This window comes from Gadus morhua, chromosome 7, assembly GCF_902167405.1.
Source record: "Gadus morhua chromosome 7, gadMor3.0, whole genome shotgun sequence".
Taxonomy (NCBI): Eukaryota; Metazoa; Chordata; class Actinopteri; order Gadiformes; family Gadidae; genus Gadus; species Gadus morhua.
This window is the reverse complement of record NC_044054.1, coordinates 2,757,649-2,779,594: the sequence shown is the minus strand read 5'-3', so window position 1 is coordinate 2,779,594 and position 21,946 is coordinate 2,757,649. Positions and strand designations below refer to the sequence as shown.

The following is a 21,946-nucleotide window of genomic DNA, read 5'->3' as shown; positions in this document are numbered from 1 at the left end:
TGTGACCAGTAGACTGAGGAAACGCATGAAACAAACCTGATCTGAGCCGGAGTTTGACAGAGCTGCAGATGGTAGGTCCTAATGAGGAAGACTCTGCACAGTGGAGCTGTGTGGAAAGGTCTCACCGGGAGGAGGAGAAGCTTGGCCAGGCCAGAGAGTTTATCTTCATCCAGATGGAGATGAAGGACTAAGTTGAAGATATAGATCGAAAGTGTAATAATTTGAATAATGATCTCTGGCCATGTTTTCAGCTCTTGTGCAATCAACCTGTCCCTCAGGTAAAGATAAAGGACACATTCTTCTCAGAGGTGATACGTTTGACTGATAAACGATGGTGACTCTCAGAAAGGAAACGAGACAACAGAACAGCAGATATAATGACAAGACTCACCGTTTTGCTAATCACAAACCACTTGGAGACCAACTTAAAGCCAAAGAGCGCTGATTGTTTTTAAGTCTAATTCTCTCTCTCTCTCTCTCTCTCTCTCTCTCTCTCTCTCTCTCTCTCTCCCCCCCCCCCTTCCCCCCCAGGCTCCTCCATCAACCAGACCAACACCCCATTCACCCCCACCCTGTGCAATGGCTCCTCCTCCTCCTCCTCCAACGACTCCTCCTCCTCCGTCTACTGCTCCACCCTGGACGGCGCCGCCGCCGCCGGGGCCAGCGGCCCCTACAAGGCCGTGGAGATGTTCTTCATCGCCGTGGTGACCGGCTCCCTCAGCTTCGTCACGGTAACGGGCAACATCCTGGTGATGCTGTCCATCAAGGTCAACCGCCACCTGCAGACGGTGAACAACTACTTCCTATTCTCGCTGGCGTGCGCCGACCTCATCATCGGGGCGTTCAGCATGAACCTGTACACGGTGTACATGGTGGCGGGCTACTGGCCCCTGGGGCCCGTGGTGTGCGACCTGTGGCTGGCCCTGGACTACGTGGTGAGCAACGCCTCCGTCATGAACCTGCTCATCATCAGCTTCGACCGCTACTTCTGCGTCACCAAGCCGCTCAGCTACCCGTCACGCCGGACCACCAAGATGGCCGGGCTGATGATCGCGGCGGCCTGGATACTCAGCTTCGTGCTCTGGGCGCCCGCCATCCTGTTCTGGCAGTTTATCGTCGGCGAGAGGACGGTACCGTCCGGAGAGTGTTACATACAGGTACCGTTCAGTATATTAACAACGTGCATAAAGGTATATAATGTATCACGCTCAGTAAGAGTTCATCATGGGCGGGAAGACCGTGCCCTCTGGAGAGTGTTACATACAGGTAACAACGTATATCAACAACGTACATTAAGCTATATAAATGTATATTAGTGTATCACTGTCAGTATGAGGTCATCGTGGGGGAGAGGACCCTTTATTAATTTATCTAGGTCAGTACTGTTTAAACTGTTATATATATATAGGTATATTAATGTATCACGGTCAGTATGAGTTCATCGTGGGGAAGAGGACGGTGCCCTCTGGAGAGTGTAATACACAGGTTACCTTTATTAAGGTATCTAGTTCAGTACTGTTTAAACTGTTATATATAAAGGTATATTAATGTATCACGGTCAGTATGAGGTCATTGTGGGGAAGAAGACCGTGCCCTCCGGAGAGTGTTACACACACGTTACCTTTATTAATGTATCTAGGTCAGTACTGTCTAAACTGTTGTATACAGCTATATTAGTGTATCACAGTCAGTATGAGGTCATTGTGGGGAAGAGGAGAGTGTTACATACAGGTAACCTTTATTAATCTACTAGTGTACATTAATGTATCGCGGTCAGTAGGCCTATGAGTTTATAGTGAGGGAGAGATTAGTGCCGTCCAGGTAGTCTTTATTAATGTACATTAATGGAGGTATATTAACCACGCTTATTCACGTATATTAATTAGAGCTGTCAAGCGATTAAAATATTTAATCGTGATTAATCGCATTAATGTCATAGTTAACTCTAATTAATCGCGATTAATCACAAATTATTTTTCTATGCTAAATATCCCTTGATTTTTTTTCTTCTCATTTTAATTCTCTTATCAACATGGTGAAGTGCATCGGCTTGCCTTGTGCAAATGATTTTTTATTGATAACAACATTGGCATATACACTGATCAAAACAGGACGATACAAAAAAAGAGCATATAGTGCAATTAAACGACTGCTTTGAACAAATGTCATTTGAACATAGCAGTCAGGCTACTGCTTCTTTGTTTTGAGCCAAAGAAAAAAAAAAAATTTTTTTTTTTTTTTTTATAAAATAATTGCGTTAATCGCGCGATAAAAAATTAACGCCGTTAAATTTGGTTTGCGTTAACGCCGTTAATAACGCGTTTAACTGACGTTTACCTGTTGCTAGTTTAGTATGAACTGTTTTAACAGTGAGGTCTGGAGAGTCATGTTAAGTTCAGCATGAGTTATATACAGGTAACGTTAATCAATGTATCTTAATGTGTATTCATCTATATAAATGTATTACAATGTATATTATTGTATCACGTTCAATACTGTTTCAACAGTTATGCACAGGTAACGTATATTAACATATATCAATGGGTATTAATGTATCAAGTTCAGTATGTATTAGAAAGTCCAATTTAGACTTTATCTTGCCATCTGTTAGCAAGAACTTGGTAAGCCAACGTTCAATATGTGTTGTATTTTTATTTGGACGCTACTTTAATTCATTAATGATTCCTAAAAAGTGCTTTATGCGCCGGCTGGCAAGCAGACCAAAAGGATCCAACTGTATTTATAAAGGTAAAAAAACAAACTAGTCTTTTAAAACCCATTCCTGAACATTGCTATTCATGGAGAGAGGAATTTGTGAGTCACCTTTCTTTAAATCCATTTTCTGTATTTGATGAATTCATATGCAATTTAAAAGCAGTGATAACAAAGCACAACATATCTCTCATAAGAGACAAAAGAAAACTTAAGAATTGACGTCTTTAGCCAAGCAAATTCTTGTTTCTGTAAGGTGTATTCATTCCTTATTATTGAGCGTTATTATAATGAACTGCTCCCATCTTTCACAAACTTTAGCCTTTAATACAAATCTTTTAGAGCAGCCTTAACATTGATTTGATGAAAAACAAACTCTCAGTGGCTGTGGTGTCTCTTTTCCTCCAATAAGAGGAGAGAGAGCCCGGGACGACCAATCAACAGACTCACCCAGTCAATCTCACCAATCACCGTCAATCCATTACTAACTGCCGGCAAAGAATACTCTTTAAACTGATCACCCTATCTCTCATATTAGCCTAGAGATGAAGCTAACACGTTATTAGCGATGGAGCTCACACGTTATTAGCGATGAAGCTAACACGATATTAGCGGTAAAGCTTACAAGTTATAGTGATGGAGCTAACACGCTATTAGTGATGAAGCTAACACGTTATTAGCGGTAAAGCTTACAAGTTATTAGTGATGGAGCTAACATGCTATTAGTGATGGAGCTAACACGCTATTAGTGATGAAGCTAACACGCTATTAGCAGTGAACTATTATCAGTGGAAGACGCTGACCGAATGGAAAGACATCAGCTGAACATTCACCAAAGTTTGGTTCCTCATGGTTCTTGGTTCTCATTAGAACATGGTTTGACCTCATTAACATGTCATCCTCACTTCCTGTTTGTCTCTGCTCAGTTCCTGTCGAACCCAGCGGTGACATTCGGCACGGCGATCGCAGCCTTCTACCTGCCAGTCATCATCATGACCGTCCTGTACATCCACATCTCCCTGGCCTCCCGCAGCAGGGTGTCCAAACACAAGCCCGACAAGAAGGACAAGAAAGGCATCAAGTAAGGACCGTTTACCTCCTTTACGCTAAGGTGGAGTCCATCTTGTGACGCAACGTGTTAAAGTGCTTTTCGGAGTTCCACAAACGGAACCGCATCAGAACCGACGTTAACAAAGAGAACTTAAAGTCTGAATGTAAAGTCTGAACGAAACAAGAAAATAAAGTCTTAAAGTAAAGAGGACGTTAAGAGAATGTTAAGTTTGAATGTAAAGTCTGAACGAAACAAGAACGTAAAGTCTTAACTGTAAAGAAAACATTGAGAGAACGTAAAGGCTGAATGTAAAGTCTGAACGAAACAAGAACAAAAAGACTGAGTGTAAAGAGAATGTAAAGTCTGAACCTAACAACAACGGAAAGTCTAAAGGCCCATTCACACCCTACGGTAAATACGGATACGGACCGTTTCGTCTGGTCCCGGAGGTGTTTCGTCCGTCAATGGGTCCGTCGCCTCTGAGCTTACGAATCCGGAGTGCTCCGGGAGAAACGGAGCAATACCACCGGAAATCGAGGCGGCAGTATAGAGTCAGAAGTCAGACCATTCGCGAAAATAGATAATAGTAGTATATATCTAACATGTATATATATTGTATTTAACATTTTATACTTATATTATACTATATACCTGACCTTTTAATTTTATTGTTCCCCTGCTTTGGCAATGAGTTGTAACTGGTCATTTAACAACATTTTAGGAGATAATCTGCGAGTTGGTGCGGGGTGTCACATGCCACCGCACACTTTTTGCACTTTTCTTTGCAGATTTCGGGTGACACAAAGCAAAATCATCTCTACAGATGTCATGTTTGCGATTGTCGATGCCTTTAATTTGTGAAATAACAGTCACTGCCCTCTAGAGGATTTATTGCGTAACATCTATAACAACGCTGAAACCAGACGGCGGTATGAAGGGTAGTCCCGGAGGCAACGTTTGGGGCGGACGGACGAATTTCGTCCGGATCCGGAGGTATGAATCGGCCTTTAAAGTAAAGAGAGCATTAAGAGAACGTCAAGTCTGAAGGAAACAAGAATGTAAAGTCTGAGTGTAAAGAGAACTTAAAGGCTGAACGTCAAGTCTAAACGTGAAGAAAACGTAAAGGCTGGATCTCAGCAGATGCCACTTATTCTCACTATCACAAACCAAGTCAGAGTAGGCCACCACCATGTGGATATGTTCTGATCATTTATAAACACACATTTTAACTTTCACTCAATTAACTTTCACTCAATTCCCCAGAACCCCGAGTCTGTTGAAGAGTCACCTGTTGAAGCAGAACAACAACAACGACGCCACTCCCCAACCCAGCCCCCTGCCCATCAACAAACCCGGCCTGGAGCCCGACTCCACCGGGGGTGCCGAGGAGCTGAAGAACGGCAAGATCGAGGAACCGAACCCAGCGGAACCAGCTCCACCGTTAGCCCAGCCAAGCCCCGCCCCTACACAGGTGAGGTACACCTCTAGTCCAGCCCCGCCCCCACGCAGGTAAGGTACAACGACGTAGTCGACGTAATCGACTTCAAAAATTCGTCTGCATGAATAATTTGCGTCGACACGTCGCCTCCCCCCCCCCCCCCCCCCCCCCCACACTCTCACTCCAGTCGTGGCGGTAAATATGCACCAGAACGCTAGTCGCCAATCGTTTAAATTCAGAACAATGGCGGCGGCAAGCAGTAGCAGGAGCACAGAGGCTGGTGGTATAAAACTCGGCCAAAAGCCGAGCTCCTAGGGTTTGTTTACCAGCGTTGCTATGGTGACCGGTCTTGCGTGTTCCAACGGTTTATTAGGTATCTAATAAGCTGTCTAATCACTTTATTCACTACTTCTTCCGTGGTTATTACAATATTATGAATAGACTTTGTCGGGTTCGGATTTTATACTCAGGTGAAAAGAGAACTTTTGTCATGTTATGTAGTTCTAGTCTAGCTGTTGACTGTCGAAATTCCACGATCTAGCAACCAGTTCTAAGTAGTAAGAGAACTTTTGTCATGTTATGTAGTTCTAGTCTAGCTGTTGACTGTCGAAATTCCACAATCTATCAACAAGTTCTAAGTTGTAAACACACACTACAAGTTGACAATTTAAATTACATAAATCCTTTTCGAAGTTGGGTCTCTGAGGTGGCAGTGCATTATTTTTCAGTTTGCACAATGAGAGAGGGAGGAAGGAGTAGAACAGTATTTTTTTATTTGGTATATTCCTCCTGATTGACTTATTTTGTTCATTTGTTAGATACTACATATGGCATCAAAATGCACTATTTTGCAGTTTGCACAATTTAAGTGCTGTGTTTGCACAATGTTATTGCACAAAAAAGTGGCATGTTAAAGAAATGTTTAATAAATGTTGATATTTTAACAACAATTTTTTTGATATCCATATTGTGTGAAAAGTTACATTGATGAAGTAATGTGAAATAATCGGTAACTGAAAAAAATAATCGTTAGATTAATCGTAAAATTAGTCGTTCGATTAGTCGACTAATCGAAAAAATTATCGCTAGATTAATCGTTTGAAAAATAATCGTTTGGGACAGCTCTACAGGTGAGATACACCCCTAACCCAACCCTGCCCCCACACAGGTGAGCTCCACCCTAACCCCGCCCCAAAACAGGTGAGCTCCACCCTAACCCAACCCCGCACAGGTGAGCGCCACCCTAACCCCGCCCCCACACAGGTGAGCGCCACCCTAACCCCGCCCCCACACAGGTGAGCTCCACCCTAACCCAGCCCCCACACAGATGAGCTCCACCCTAACCCAACCCCCACACAGATGAGCTCCACCCTAACCCAACCCCGCACAGGTGAGCCCACCCTAACGCCGCCCCCCCACAGGTGAGCGCCACCCTAACCCAGCCCCCACACAGGTGAGCTCCACCCTAACCCAGCCCCCACACAGATGAGCTCCACCCTAACCCAACCCCCACAGAGATGAGCTCCACCCTAACCCAACCCCCACACAGTTGAGCTCCAACCTAACCCAACCCCGCCCCCACACAGGTGAGCTCCACCCTAACCCAACCCCGCCCCCACACAGGTGATCTCCACCCTAACCCACCAACACCTTAACGGCAGCCCTGCCTAGCCCAGGTGACCTCCACCCTAACCACCACCCTAACCCGTCGGTTGTATATCGTCTGTACTCCGAGTCAAATCTATCTTCTGACCCCACGAGGGGAAGTTTGGTTGCAGCCAGGTATTAGAAACAGATTCAATCCATCATGAATACAACATGAAAGACAACGAACCAGACAGGATACAGGATACAGCCGTACAGTACGGTAAACTGTACCGTCTGGAGAAGGAGAACAAAGACAAAAGACGCATATGCCTGATTGCAGAACGGCTGAGTGCAATCATGTGGCAGATCCTCCCCCCTGATTGCAGCGTAAACAAAAGACTCTGTGGATTGATTCGACCTCTGAGGTGGACCGCTATCGTCTCTCAGAAGGTAGAAGGTAAAACAGACCCCCGTCTCTTCTGCTCTGGCTCAGCTAAATGCAACGCAGGCTACTTAAAGACCAGGGGAAATGGCAAAGGCAGTAAAGGAACAAACGCTGGGGACTCTCTGAGGCCGGCCAATATGTGTGCAGATGTCCTTGGTAAACAGCCTGTCCTCAGTGATTTGGTCCCCAGTCGACGCTGAAAACTGGGTTAGAAAAATAAATAATACAAATAATTAAATAGATTAACTTCTTAGTTAGCTTACGTAAATGCTGAACTTGGTAAAGCTGTAAATCCTTGGTGTTAGTGGTTGTATAATTGCAATAGGTATGATCCGTAATAAGTCAAAGGTACTGGTTTATACGGACTCCTGGTTGGAGACCAAACATGTTCACCCACAGTAATTAATGCCCAAAACTATTTCTAATTACTTGGTTTCAGTAGTTTTAATAAATGTATGATCCGTTACAAGTCAAAGGTACTGGTGTTAACGGTCTTCTTGTTGGAGACCAAACCGATCCACACAACAGTAATGTATGCGCAAACTATTTCCATCGTTTGAAGTGAACTCATGTGCTCCTCATGTGCTCCTCATGTGCTCCAGGAGGAGAAGGAGAGCAGCAATGACTCATCCACCGCCTTCATCGCACCTCCGGAGCCCGGAGAGCCCCCCCGTGACGGGCCCCCCAGCGAGGGAGGGGCCTCTGTAGAGGTATACTTTATAAATAAATCCCTGGATTACCATCGTTCACCATTCCTCACATCCTGCAGTCTCTCGGTGCTATCGTGCACTGTAGCTCCGACCGGCGAAGGCCAAAGGTGGCTGCAGTCGATGTGTATAACCTCCTCCGGCTTCTGAGGACAAGGCTCCGCACTATGGGCGACCGTGCCTTCTGCTCAGTGGCCCCCGGTCTGTGGAACGCTCTCCCTGACCAGCGTAGGGCCCCACAGACTCTGGATACTTAGAAAAAAGGCCTGAAAACCCATATCTTCAGAAAGGCCTTTGGCTAAACTGCTATTTCACATGTTTTTCTCTGTTTTCTTTTATGATAGTTTTAAAGTCTTTAATGTTGTTTTCATCCTTTTTCATGTGCATTGTAGCGCTTTGAGGTCATTGAGTTGATGTAAAGTTCGTTTTAAATAAAATATATTATTATTATTATTGTCCTCCATTTTGTGTGTTCTCACATGCCGCCAGACAGACAAAATGGAGGACGGACGTGTTCTCGCGCCCTTACCACATACGTTCTTAAAGATGGCTACTCCCCCTAGGGAGAGTGTAGTTCACAGCGTCAACTGCCCTTAAAGATACAAGATATAAGATAGGAATACAATAAGTGTGTACATCAAGTGCCGTTAACGACGCTCCATCCCTTCCAGACCTCCGCGGCCCCGCCCCCGGCCCCGCCCCCCACCGCCCTGGCCCCACCCACCACCAGCGCGGTGGGGGCCCGCATGAACCCCTCGTCTAAGTGGTCCAAGATCAAGATCGTGACCAAGCAGGCCGGGGACGAGTGCATCACGGCCATCGAGATAGTGCCCCCGGTGGAGGGCGGGGGGAAGCACTCCATCGCCATCAACCGCCCCCGCACCGTCGCACGCAAGTTTGCCAGCATCGCTCGCAGCCAGGTGAAGAGGAAGAGGCAGATGGCCGCCCGGGAGAAGAAGGTGAGGGCGGTTAAACACCGGGGAGTAATGAGGGGTGAGGGGCGGCTGAAACTGGTTTAGGTTTTAGCATACGCCGCATAGATTAATTCAAACTGATTTACACAAATACTTGATGTAATACTTAAATGCTTACACAATCTTTTTTTTTAACTGTTCATTGAGTTTGACTTAAGGGTTAAACATAAAGTTTCTTTAAAAAGGAGTGTTGCTACCCGCTGTACTTTTGGCTTAGTTTAGTTAGGTTAGCTGGACGTGTGGTCCGCTGTATAGCTGTTAGCTTAGCTTGTTTTGTTGGGTTCTTTTCTTTGGCAACACTCAAGTCCCAAGGCCCGCTGGTTTTGTCGTATGTTACTGTTGTGTTTTGTAATCAGCCCCATTAAACCTTGTTCAACCTATCTGTTGCTGTTGGCATTTCCTTTATTGTTTCACTCACTAATTGTTTCTTCATCACACCCATAACACGGTTAATGTTAACATCCGTTAACCTCCCCGCTACCCCAGTGGAGTTGTAACGGGAGGTTAACTGGTTACCAGTACCGCAGTGTGTTAGGGAGGTTAACTGGTTACCAGTACCGCAGTGTGTTAGGGAGGTTAACTGGTTACCAGTACCGCAGTGTGTTAGGGAGGTTAACTGGTTACCAGTACCGCAGTGTGTTAGGGAGGTTAACTGGTTACCAGTACCGCAGTGTGTTAGGGAGGTTAACTGGTTACCAGTACCGCAGTGTGTTAGGAGGTTAACTGGTTACCTGATACCGAGTGTGTTAGGGAGGTTAACTGGTTACCAGTACCGCAGTGTGTTAGGGAGGTTAACTGGTTACCAGTACCGGAGTGTGTTAGGGAGGTTAACTGGTTACCAGTACCGGAGTGTGTTAGGGAGGTTAACTGGTTACCAGTACCGCAGTGTGTTAGGGAGGTTAACTGGTTACCAGTACCGGAGTGTGTTAGGGAGGTTAACTGGTTACCAGTACCGCAGTGTGTTAGGGAGGTTAACTGGTTACCAGTACCGCAGTGTGTTAGGGAGGTTAACTGGTTACCAGTACCGCAGTGTGTTAGGGAGGTTACTGGTTACCAGTACCGCAGTGTGTTAGGGAGTTAACTGGTTACCAGTACCTATGGGGGCAAGTACCAGAGTGTGTTGGGGAGGTTAACTGGTTACCAGTACCAGAGTGTGTTGGGGAGGTTAACTGGTTACCAGTACCTGTGGTTGGAAAGTACCAGAGTGTGTTGGGGAGGTTAACTGGTTACCAGTACCTGTGGTTGGACAGTACCAGAGTGTGTTAGGGAGGTTAACTGGTTACCAGTACCTGTGGGGGGCCAGTACCAGAGTGTGTTGGGGAGGTTAACTGGTTACCAGTACCAGAGTGTGTTGGGGAGGTTAACTGGTTACCAGTACCTGTGGTTGGACAGTACCAGAGTGTGTTGGGGAGGTTAACTGGTTACCAGTACCTGTGGTTGGACAGTACCGGAGTGTGTTAGGGGGGTTAACTGGTTACCAGTACCGGAGTGTGTTAGGGAGGTTAACTGGTTACCAGTACCAGAGTGTGTTAGGGAGGTTAACTGGTTACCAGTACCAGAGTGTGTCAGGGAGGTTAACTGGTTACCAGTACCAGAGTGTGTTAGGGAGGTTAACTGGTTACCAGTACCGGAGTGTGTTAGGGAGGTTACCTGGTTACCAGTACCTGTGTGGACAGTACCAGAGTGTGTTAGTGAGGTTAACTGGTTACCAGTACCTGTGTGGACAGTACCAGAGTGTGTTAGTGAGGTTAACTGGTTACCAGTACCTGTGGTTGGACAGTACGGGTGCCGTGGTGGTGAGCGTCTGTCTGCAGGCCGGCTGACCCAGAGGACCACTGAAGCTAGTCCGCTCTGCACAGAGCAGCAGCGCCAGGGGCACGGAGGCAGAGCCCACCAGCTGGTCTCTGGAGCCGGGGGCGCGACACCACACCTCCACCTGTAGGGGCACACTAGAGCCCAGCCCGGTTACCTCTGGAGCCCAGCCCGGTCAGGGTCAGGGTTAGGGTTAGCTAACCCTAATCCTGACCCTGACCATGTAGGGGCACACTAGAGCCCCGCAGGTTACCTCTGGAGCCCAGCAGGTTACACCCTGGGTCACGGATCACACCTGGGGACCGGTCACATCTGGGGACCGTGGGTCCCACCTGCTGTGCATGCGTGCGTTTATCCGTGAGTGTGTGTTTGTCCGTGAGACTGTGTGTGTCCCTGGAGTGTTTCCTTGAGTGTGTGTGTCTGGGAGTGTGTGTGTGCGTGAGAGAGAGCGTGCGTGCGTGCGTGTGTGCGTGTGTGTGTGCGGCAGACCTGGTGAAGGTCTGCTGCACCTGCTGGGGCTGGGCAGCAAAGTGGAAGGAGCAGAAGGACTGAGGGAGGAACACCTCCTCCCCCCCCCGGAGCTCCACCGCCGGGCTGGTGCTGATGGGAGAAGCACCCCCCAGGAACCGGTACCAGTACCTGACACACACCATTATACAGGTGAGTAACAGCCTAACACAGGTGAGTAACACCCTACAACAGGTGAGTAACAGCCTAACACAGGTGAGTAACACCCTAAAACAGGTGAGTAACAGCCTAACACAGGTGACTAACAGCCTAACACAGGTGAGTAACAGCCTAACCCAGGTGAGTAACAGCCTAACCCAGGTGAGTAACAGCCTAACCCAGGTGAGTAACACCCTAAAACAGGTGAGTAACAGCCTAACACAGGTGAGTAACAGCCTAACACAGGTGAGTAACAGCCAAACCCAGGTGAGTAACAGCCAAACCCAGGTGAGTAACACCCTAAAACAGGTGAGTAACAGCCTAACACAAGTGAGTAACAGCCTAACACAGGTGAGTAACAGCCTAACCCAGGTGAGTAACAGCCTAAAACAGGTGAGTAACAGCCTAACACAGGTGAGTAACAGCCTAACACAGGTGAGTAACAGCCTAACCCAGGTGAGTAACAGCCTAACCCAGGTGAGTAACAGCCTAACCCAGGTGAGTAACAGCCTAACCCAGGTGAGTAACACCCTAAAACAGGTGAGTAACAGCCTAACCCAGGTGAGTAACAGCCTAAAACAGGTGAGTAACAGCCTAACACAGGTGAGTAACAGCCTAACACAGGTGAGTAACAGCCTAACCCAGGTGAGTAACAGCCTAACCCAGGTGAGTAACAGCCAGACCTACCTGAGGACGACTGAGGGGGTGTGTGGGAGCAGCAGGTTGGTGAGACTGCGGAGGTCCAGAGAGAAGCAGAAGTGGTGCGATGAGGCTGGGATAGAGACCAGCTCCCCCCCCTCCCCCCCCTGGTCCTGCTCCACCTCCCCCCCTGGTCCTGCTCCACCTCCCCCCCCCTGGCCCTGCTCCGCCTCCCCCCCCTGGCCCTGCTCCACCTCCACCAGCCAGTTCAGCCCTGGAGCAGAGAGAGGAGTAGTGTTGTTTAGGATTCCTGTTTAGGGTAATAACAGTATTAAGGTAATTAGGGGTGTGACGATACACTCAGCTCACGAGACGAGACTCGATATTCGGTTCACGAGAATGAGACGAGACGAGATTTTAAGAATACTACAATGACAAAAAATATGACTGGACCAACAGACTTTTATTTAACCGAGTTGCACAAGCATTTTGAAATGTTTTATGATAACTCTTTACATGCATGAAATTGAAACTAAAACTAAAATTTATAAAAGTTGGAGTAAAATACATTTAATGAAATAATTATCTTTTTTTCAAGTGCAAAAAATATTATGTGCGAAACCAAATCAAAGTTCTACTCCGTCAATACAGAGTGCAAATAGTGCAAACAGAGTCTGACCAAGTATGTCACTGACAACTTGGTATTGTCCGTCTTATCAGTCACTCTACTGCCATTCATCATTTCCGCTGGGTACCCAAAATGCTGCCAGACAAATGATTGAAAAGTGGCGGGGGCATCTTCGACGGTAATACGGGTATTTTCCGACGTCATTCTGGCTGCCTATGGCTGCTTCCCCTCCTTCTCGTCCTCTTCTTCTTTTCCTTCTCCTTCGTTAGGTTCTGGCAGGCTAGACGTAGCAAAGGCGCATTACTGCCCCTACAGGCCACAAATAGAAGTTTGGATAGCTCACAAATCTCGCGAGACCGATTTTTAACGCGACGGGTAATATCGTTGAGTTTAATCTCGCGAGATCTCGTGGCCCGAGATCTCGTCACACCCCTAAAGGTAATACTTGATTGTCCTTAATTAATTCTTCATTTCGGTCCAATGCCATATGCAGGAGCAGAAGCCATGATGAGCCAGGTCCTCCATGGAGAGACCAGTGTACCTGTGTGAGCTGATGGACAGGGCGCCCCCTGCTGGTGTGTCTGGGGGGGCCTGGCGAGGAGGGATGGGGCCGCTGGCTGGGCAGGCCCATCTCCTCCATCACTGTTGCCTGGCAACTGGAGCAATGTGAGGAAAGAGACTTTACTACGACTGCTATACAATTATTACTATATTACTGTATGAACTTCGATCGTACACGCAGGCGAGAGAGAAGCTAGAGGACCACCACCCAACCCATCATCCTACAGAACCACCGCCCAACACCCAACCCATCATCCTATAGAACCACCACCCAACCCATCATCCTATAGAACCACCACCCAACCCATCATCCTACAGAACCACCACCCAACCCATCATCCTATAGAACCACCACCCAACCCATCATCCTATAGAACCACCACCCAACCCATCATCCTACAGAACCACCACCCAACCCATCATCCTATAGAACCACCACCCAACCCATCATCCTATAGAACCACCACCCAACCCATCATCCTATAGAACCACCGCCCAACCCATCATCCTACAGAACCACCGCCCAACCCATCATCCTACAGAACCACCACCCAACCCATCATCCTACAGAACCACCACCCAACCCATCATCCTATAGAACCACCACCCAACCCATCATCCTATAGAACCACCACCCAACCCATCATCCTATAGAACCACCACCCAACCCATCATCCTATAGAACCACCACCCAACCCATCATCCTATAGAACCACCGCCCAACCCATCATCCTACAGAACCACCGCCCAACCCATCATCCTACAGAACCACCACCCAACCCATCATCCTATAGAGCAGGGATGCCAGGGTGACGGCCCGCGGGCCGTATCCGGCCCGACTGTATGTCACATCCGGCCCGCGGGTGATAAGGGGGGAATATATGTATTTTTTTAATTTTTATAAAAAAAAAAAAAAATTAAATACTTTTTTTTTTTTTTGGGAATCCGTCAGTTGGTATGTTACTGCTGATGGTCTGTTACGATTCAATAACTTTTCATCCCCCATTCTCCATTCCATTTCGAAACGTGTTTAGAAAACACGCTTGTTTCATTAAAATTGATTAATTTATTAAGGCCGCCACCAGGGGGCGCCCCCAACACTTTTGCCGCCCCCAACGCATTTGCCGCCCTAGGCGATCGCCTAGTTCACCTATGCAAGCCTTCAATAAATAAAATACAATTTATTAACAGTTTACAGTGGTGTTATTTATCATTTATAAATGTAGGCTACTATTACATAGGCCTGCTATAGGCTATGTAATTGTAGGCCTCATTGTGAGGCTATTTTGGGGCCAATGCAATTTATTTTCGATCGGTAGGCCTTCAAGCATAATTTAAAATAGCCTACCTATCCATGTGTTGAGTCAGTCTTTGGCCTTTTCAGGCCTTTTCAGTCCGATAGTGTAATCCGGCCCCCTGAGATCTCACTTCAAAAAAATCTGGCCCCCTGACCAATTTCACCCTGGCATCCCTGCTATAGAGCCACCACCCAACCCATATTCCTATAGAACCACCACCCAACCCATCATCCTACAGAACCACCACCCAACCCATCATCCTATAGAACCACCACCCAACCCATCATCCTATAGAACCACCACCCAACCCATCATCCTACAGAACCACCACCCAACACCCAACCCATCATCCTACAGAACCACCGCCCAACACCCAACCCATCATCCTACAGAACCACTGCCCAACACATCATCCTATAGAACCACCACCCAATCCATCATCATATAGAACCACCACCCAACCCATCATCCTATAGAACCACCACCCAACCCATCATCCTATAGAACCACCACCCAACCCATCATCCTATAGAACCACCACCCAACCCATCATCCTATAGAACCACCACCCAACCCATCATCCTACAGAACCACCACCCAACCCATCATCCTATAGAACCACCACCCAACCCATCATCCTATAGAACCACCACCCAACCCATCATCCTACAGAACCACCACCCAACACCCAACCCATCATCCTACAGAACCACCGCCCAACACCCAACCCATCATCCTACAGAACCACTGCCCAACACCCAACCCATCATCCTATAGAACCACCACCCAATCCATCATCATATAGAACCACCACCCAACCCATCATCCTATAGAACCACCACCCAACCCATCATCCTATAGAACCACCACCCAACCCATCATCCTATAGAACCACCACCCAACCCATCATCCTATAGAACCACCGCCCAACCCATCATCCTATAGAACCACCACCCCACCGCCCAACCCATCATCCTACAGAACCACCGCCCAACCCATCATCCTATAGAACCACCACCCAACCCATCATCCTATAGAACCACCGCCCAACCCATCATCCTATAGAACCACCACCCAACCCATCATCCTATAGAACCACCGCCCAACCCATCATCCTATAGAACCACCGCCCAACCCATCATCCTATAGAACCACGCACCCAACCCATCATCCTATAGAACCACCACCCAACCCATCATCCTACAGAACCACCACCCAACCCATCATCCTATAGAACCACCACCCAACCCATCATCCTATAGAACCACCCAACCCATCATCCTACAGAACCACCGCCCAACACCCAACCCATCATCCTATAGAACCACCACCCAACCCATCATCCTATAGAACCACCACCCAACCCATCATCCTATAGAACTGACTGAGTGACTGAGTGAGTTCCCACCATCTCCCTCCGCAGGCTGAGGGCCAGGCCGACTGACGGCTGCAGGTCGGCGGGGGGGCCTCTTGGGGGCCCTCTGCCCCCCCCCCTGAGGACGAAAACCCCCTCCACCGTGGCCGTCTGTCTGTCCAGCGCCCCGCAGCAGTGAGACAGGTCCGACAGAGGTACCTCTGCACTCCCCAGAGACTGGCTTCCACAACACAGATGGACCTGACAGACAGACAGGTGGATAGACAGACAAAGAGACAGACAGGCAGACAGGCGGACAGACAGGTGGACAGACAGACAAAGAGACAGACAGGCAGACAGACAGGTGGACAGACAGGCAAGTTAGGTCGGTACGCAACCACTAAAGACCGCTAGACAGACAAACAGAGAGACAGACAGGCAGACAGACATGTCACCTTGAGGGCGGGCTGCTGGCCCAAGGTAGACAGACACACAGGCAGACAGACGGGTTACCTGTAGAGCAGGCTGCTGGCCCAGGTAGGTGAGCAGGACCTGCTTTGTGCTGCGGATGCGTACGGAGGCGCGCTCCGGCTGGAAGGAGGGACTGAGGAGGTTGAGGAACGGAGCGCTGGTGATGTCATTACCCAGCAGGCTGTAGTAGAAGAAGAAGTCCGCCCCCTCCGCTGCCAGCGGCACGGTGCTGGGAACCAGCTGCACATCACATGACATCACGTGACCATTAACAGACCGGTTATGGGCTGTTACTGGTCAACGCTGATGACCGTTTAACGAGGGCCCGTTAAGAGTAACGGAACACAATGCTAATTGGTTCTTATTTCAGGTAGATGGGCCCGTTCCAAATGTTCAGCTGTTACTGCTGAGGTCGGAGGTTAAAGGTCAACGTGTTGAGGGCGTTTGTTTACCTGCTCCAGGTCAGAGGTTAAAGGTTAACATGTTGAGGGCGTTTTCTTTACCTTCTCCAGGTCGGAGGTTAAAGGTCAATGTGTTGAGGGCGTTTGTTTACCAACTCCAGGTCGGAGGTTAAAGGTCAACGTGTTGAGGGCGTTTGTTTACCTGCTCCAGGTCGGAGGTTAAAGGTCAATGTGTTGAGGGCGATGTTTACCTGCTCTAGGTCGGGGGTTAAAGGTCAACGCGTTGAGGGCGTTTGTTTACCTGCTCTAGGTCGGAGGTTAAAGGTCAACGCGTTGAGGGCGTTTGTTTACCTGCTCTAGGTCGGAGGTTAAAGGTCAACGCGTTGAGGGCGTTTGTTTACCTGCTCTAGGTCGGAGGTTAAAGGTCAACGCGTTGAGGGTGTTTGTTTACCTGCTCCAGGTCGGAGGTTAAAGGTCAACGTGTTGAGGGCGTTTGTTTACCTGCTCCAGGTCGGAGGTTAAAGGTCAATGTGTTGAGGGCGATGTTTACCTGCTCTAGGTCGGAGGTTAAAGGTCAACGCGTTGAGGGCGTTTGTTTACCTGCTCTAGGTCGGAGGTTAAAGGTCAACGTGCTGAGGGTGTTTGTTTACCTGCTCTAGGTCGGAGGTTAAAGGTCAACGTGTTGAGGGTGTTTGTTTACCTGCTCTAGGTCAGAGGTTAAAGGTCAACGTGTTGAGGGTGTTTGTTTACCTGCTCTAGTTTGGAGGCGAAGGCGACGGTGACAGACAGGACGAACATGTCGGAGCAGAGTTCTGGGGGTCCCACCTGGTGGTAGCCTTGCTCCGGCACAAGAACCGCCTCCAGCCGCTCTGGGACCAGATCAGCCACGACGAGAGAACCTACCACACAGAACCAGAGAATATAGAACCTACTGTACACAGAACCTGAGCATATAGAACCTACTGTACACAGAACCAGAGCTTATAGAACCTACTGTACACAGAACCAGAGCGTATAGAACCTGCTGTACACAGAACCAGAGCGTATAGAACCTACCACAGAGAACCATAGCGAATAGAACCCACTGCACACAGAACCAGAGCATATAGAACCTACTGTACACAGAACCGGAGCATATAGAACCTACTGTACACAAAACCAGAGCGTATAGAACCTACTGTACACAGAACCAGAGTGAATAGAACCTAATGCACAGAACCAGAGCATATAGAACCTACTGTACAAAGAACCAGAGTGTATAGAACCTACTGTACACAGAACCAGAGCGTATAGAACCTACTGTACACAGAACCAGAGAGTATAGAACTTACTGTACACAGAACCAGAGCGTATAGAACCTACTGTACAAAGAAACAGAGTGTATAGAATCTACCACAGAGAACCAAAGCATATAGAACCTACCACACAGAACCAGAGCCTATAGAACCTACCACAGAGAACCAGAGCATATAGAACCTACCACACAGAATCAGAGCATATAGAACCTACCACACAGAACCAGAGCATATAGAACCTACCACACAGAACCAGAGCATATCGAACCTGACACATAGAAATCTGTTTGAGAAGTTGCTTGTGAGAAAGTGAAACCCCTTCTCACTGTCTCAGGCCCCGTCCACACGGACCCGAAACGGGCGAAAACGATCCGGTTTCGTTTTATGCGGTTCAGGAATATCTCCTCCTCCTCCCCTGTGGTATACATTCCAGGCCCATAAGGGGCGCTGCTTCTGCCACATAACTCCAGCAAAAAGAAGAAGAAGAAGAGGCGAGCATGCGCATAAAGCCTGCTCGATGTTTACAAACATACAGTCCGAGAAGAACAGGCCCCGTCCAGACGGGCGAAAACAATCTTTCCCCTCCGTTTTCCTTTGATGCGTTTCAGGAATATCTCTGTTAAGACGGACTCATTGTGAAAACGCATCGAGTTGTAGAAACGCTGGTGTCAATATTCAAGACGCTGGTTCTCCACAGAAAAAAGTGGAGCGCATCAGGCCTGCGCGCATACAGCCTGCGCGCTGTATACAAACAGTCAGTCACGCGGAGATTCAACCTTTTAAATTGAGCAGAAATACTTTTTAATGTACAGTCAGTAATTAAATTCATCAAGGGGCATTATTTAAAGCCACAAAAAAAATGCAAAAAAAAAAAAATAGAAGATAAACCCAACTCTGACGTCCCCCAGCTGGTGGGGGGCTAATGATGTCATCGTTTGCGTTTTGGGCGTCCACACGAATCCTAACACGAAACCGCATAGGTCCGGATAGATTAGAAACCACCCTGGGACATGGTTTCAGAAATGTGCGGTTTCGGGCACCGGATCCGCCGGCTCCGTTCTGGAAGGTTGGCCGAAACGCACAAGACTTACGCGGTTTCACCAAAAGATCGTCTCCGTGTGGACGGGGCATCAGTAACCAGCTAATTGATTGGTGGAATTTTAGTTCCGCCGCAGTAGGTCATTCCGTTTAGCCTTGGCCAGCAAATGTCCCCCATGGTAGTGGTATGGCCCAACCGGCCTTGATGGTCCAATTTCCTTTCCTTATTTAGGGGAATCTCGTGTTGGCGTGAGTGACGGTAGGTGCTGTCTGGCTGTGAGGCCAGTACTAGTAACGCTATGCTATGCTAGGCTATAGTCATGCTAAATTATGCTACGCTATTTTTTTGGATTTATTTTGGGACTGTTTTTGAAGGAAATAAAACTTCACTCTTTCTTCACACTTTTTGTCCCCACTCTCCAGTCCCCTGAGTCAGCATCCCACATACCTGGGGCGACCACGTCGGTCCCTCACAGTGCTATTAATACATTATCTGCAGGACTTTGTGGAGCATGGAGCTGAACAGGGCGGGGCCTTCTTGGCTCTGAACCTATCAGGAGAGGTACATGGAGCTGACCTGGTCAGGGCGGGGCCTTCTTGGCTCTGAACCTATCAGGAGAGGTACATGGAGCTGACCTGGTCTGGGCGGGGCCTTCTTGGCTCTGAACCTATCAGGAGAGGCGTGGGGGGTCTTGGTGTCGTTCTCCAGCAGAACGCTGAGCAGCAGGGCAGGCCGCCGCTGGGAGAACCGACTGCTGAGGAGAGGGTACCAGCGGGGCTCCTACACACACACACACACACACACACACACACACACACACACACACACACACACACACACACACACACACACACACACACACACACACACACACACACACACACACACACACACACACACACACACACACACACATCACGAATGGTGCCAGTAGAGGGTGTAGATGTGGTGCCAGTAGAGGTGTAGATGTGGTGCCAGTAGAGGGTGTAGATGTGGTGCCAGTAGAGGGTGTAGATGTGGTGCCAGTAGAGGGTGTAGATGTGGTGCCAGTAGAGGGTGTAGATGTGGTGCCAGTAGAGGGTGTAGATGTGGTGCCAGTAGAGGGTGTAGATGTGGTGCCAGTAGAGGGTGTAGAAGTGGTGCCAGTAGAGGGTGTAGATGTGGTGCCAGTAGAGGGTGTAGATGTGGAGGTGGTGCACCTGTCTGATCTCCTGGACGGAGCGCAGCTCCAGAACCACGTAGCCCAGTGCATCTCCCCCCGACTCTCCCCCCGTCCCGCTGCCCACCGCAAACACCGTCAGCTTGATGGGGGTCCTCTGGAGCCTGGAGGAGCATTACACCGTCACCTACACCCCTCAGTGTGTGCCGCCTCCTCCCCCCCCGGGCCCTGGTCCTGACCTGTGTGGGTCTAACCCCCTGGTCCTGGTCCGGGTCCTGTGTGGGTCTAGCCCCTGGTCCTGTGTGGGGTCTAGCCCCTGGTCCGGGTCCTGTGTGGGTCTAGCCCCTGGTCCTGGTCCAGTGTGGGTCTAGCCCCCTAGTCCTGGTCCTGTGTGGGTCTAGCCCCTGGTCCGGGTCCTGTGTGGGTCCAACCCCCTGGTCTTGTGTGGGTCTAGCCCCTGGCCCTGGGACCTGGTCCTGTGTGGGTCTACCCCCTGGTCCCGTGTGGGTCTAGCCCCCTAGTCCTGGTCCTGTGTGGGTCTAGCCCCCTGGTCCTGGTCCTGTGTGGGTCTAGCCCCCTGGTCCTGGTCCTGTGTGGGTCTAGCCCCCTAGTCCTGGTCCTGTGTGGGTCTAGCCCCCTAGTCCTGGTCCTGTTTGGGTCTAGCCCCCTAGTCCTGGTCCTGGTCCTGTGTGGGTCTAGCCCTGGTCCTTGTCCTGTGTGGGTCTAGCCCCCTAGTCCTGTGTGGGTCTAGCCCCCTAGTCCTGTGTGGGTCTAGCCCCCCTAGTCCTGTGTGGGTCTAGCTCCCCTGGTCCTGTGTGGGTCTAGCCCCCTGGTCCTGGTCCTGTGTGGGTCTAGCCCCTAGTCCTGTGTGGGTCTAGCCCCCTGGTCCTGTGTGGGTCTAGCCCCTGGTCCTGTGTGGGTCTAGCCCCCTAGTCCTGGTCCTGTGTGGGTCTAACCCCCTGGTCCTGTGTGGGTCTAGCCCCCTAGTCCTGGTCCTGTGTGGGTCTAGCCCCCTAGTCCTGGTCCTGTGTGGGTCTAGCCCCTGGTCCGGGTCCTGTGTGGGTCTAGCCCCCTGGTCCGGGTCCTGTGTGGGTCTAGCCCCTGGTCCTGACCTGTGTTGGTGCAGGGTGCGGGCGGTCCAGTTCCCAGGCCAGCTCCGTGCTGAAACTGGGGCTGCTCTCGGCTCTCCACAGGGTCAGTGGAGAGCCGCTCTCCATCGAACCGAGCCGTCACCACCACACACGCCCGCTGGCTCTTCGGGAAGTCACGACCTAACACAAGGTTACACAATTACACAATGTGACACAGTGGTACCAGCGTAACACAATGTGACACAGTGGTACCAGCGTAACACAATGTGACACAGTGGTACCAGCGTAACACAATGTGACACAGTGGTACCAGCGTAACACAATGTGACACAGTGGTACCAGCGTAACACAATGTGACACAGTGGTACCAGCGTAACACAATGTGACACAGTGGTACCAGCGTAACACAATGTGACACAGTGGTACCAGCGTAACACAATGTGACACAGTGGTACCAAAGCACTACTCACAGGCTTCATTAATATATTTCCACTTAGACTAACATCTCCTACCGACATCTCCTACTGACTTTATAACTTAAACATCTCCTACTGACTTTATAACTTTTTCATCTTCTACTGACTTTATAACTTTAACATCTCCTACTGACTTTATAAC

The 21,946-nt window shown here is 49.1% G+C and overlaps 2 protein-coding genes across 2 annotated transcripts in view; one reads left to right on the top strand and one right to left on the bottom strand.

Annotated features, from left to right (window-relative positions):
* The window catches only part of LOC115546658 (muscarinic acetylcholine receptor M4-like), a 43,813-nt gene extending 34,176 nt beyond the window's left edge, over positions 1-9,637 (top strand). The window contains exons 2-7 of the mRNA XM_030360293.1: positions 532-1,157; positions 3,639-3,793; positions 5,027-5,234; positions 7,836-7,937; positions 8,612-8,899; positions 9,401-9,637. Coding sequence (XP_030216153.1) covers positions 532-1,157; positions 3,639-3,793; positions 5,027-5,234; positions 7,836-7,937; positions 8,612-8,899; positions 9,401-9,637 — 1,616 coding nt within the window. The remainder of the gene's footprint in view (positions 1-531; positions 1,158-3,638; positions 3,794-5,026; positions 5,235-7,835; positions 7,938-8,611; positions 8,900-9,400) is intronic.
* A 360-nt stretch (positions 9,638-9,997) lies between these two features.
* Positions 9,998-21,530, bottom strand: LOC115546827 (centrosomal protein of 120 kDa-like; the record flags this gene model as incomplete). Its single annotated transcript, XM_030360598.1, is given in 12 exon segments — positions 9,998-10,863; positions 11,216-11,365; positions 12,080-12,305; positions 13,201-13,315; positions 15,927-16,133; positions 16,386-16,583; positions 17,495-17,643; positions 19,714-19,858; positions 20,278-20,401; positions 21,350-21,369; positions 21,371-21,403; positions 21,405-21,530. Coding segments are annotated over 12 exon segments (1,686 nt in total), but the record flags the coding sequence as incomplete, so codon positions are not given.
* Positions 21,531-21,946: the final 416 nt, after the last annotated feature.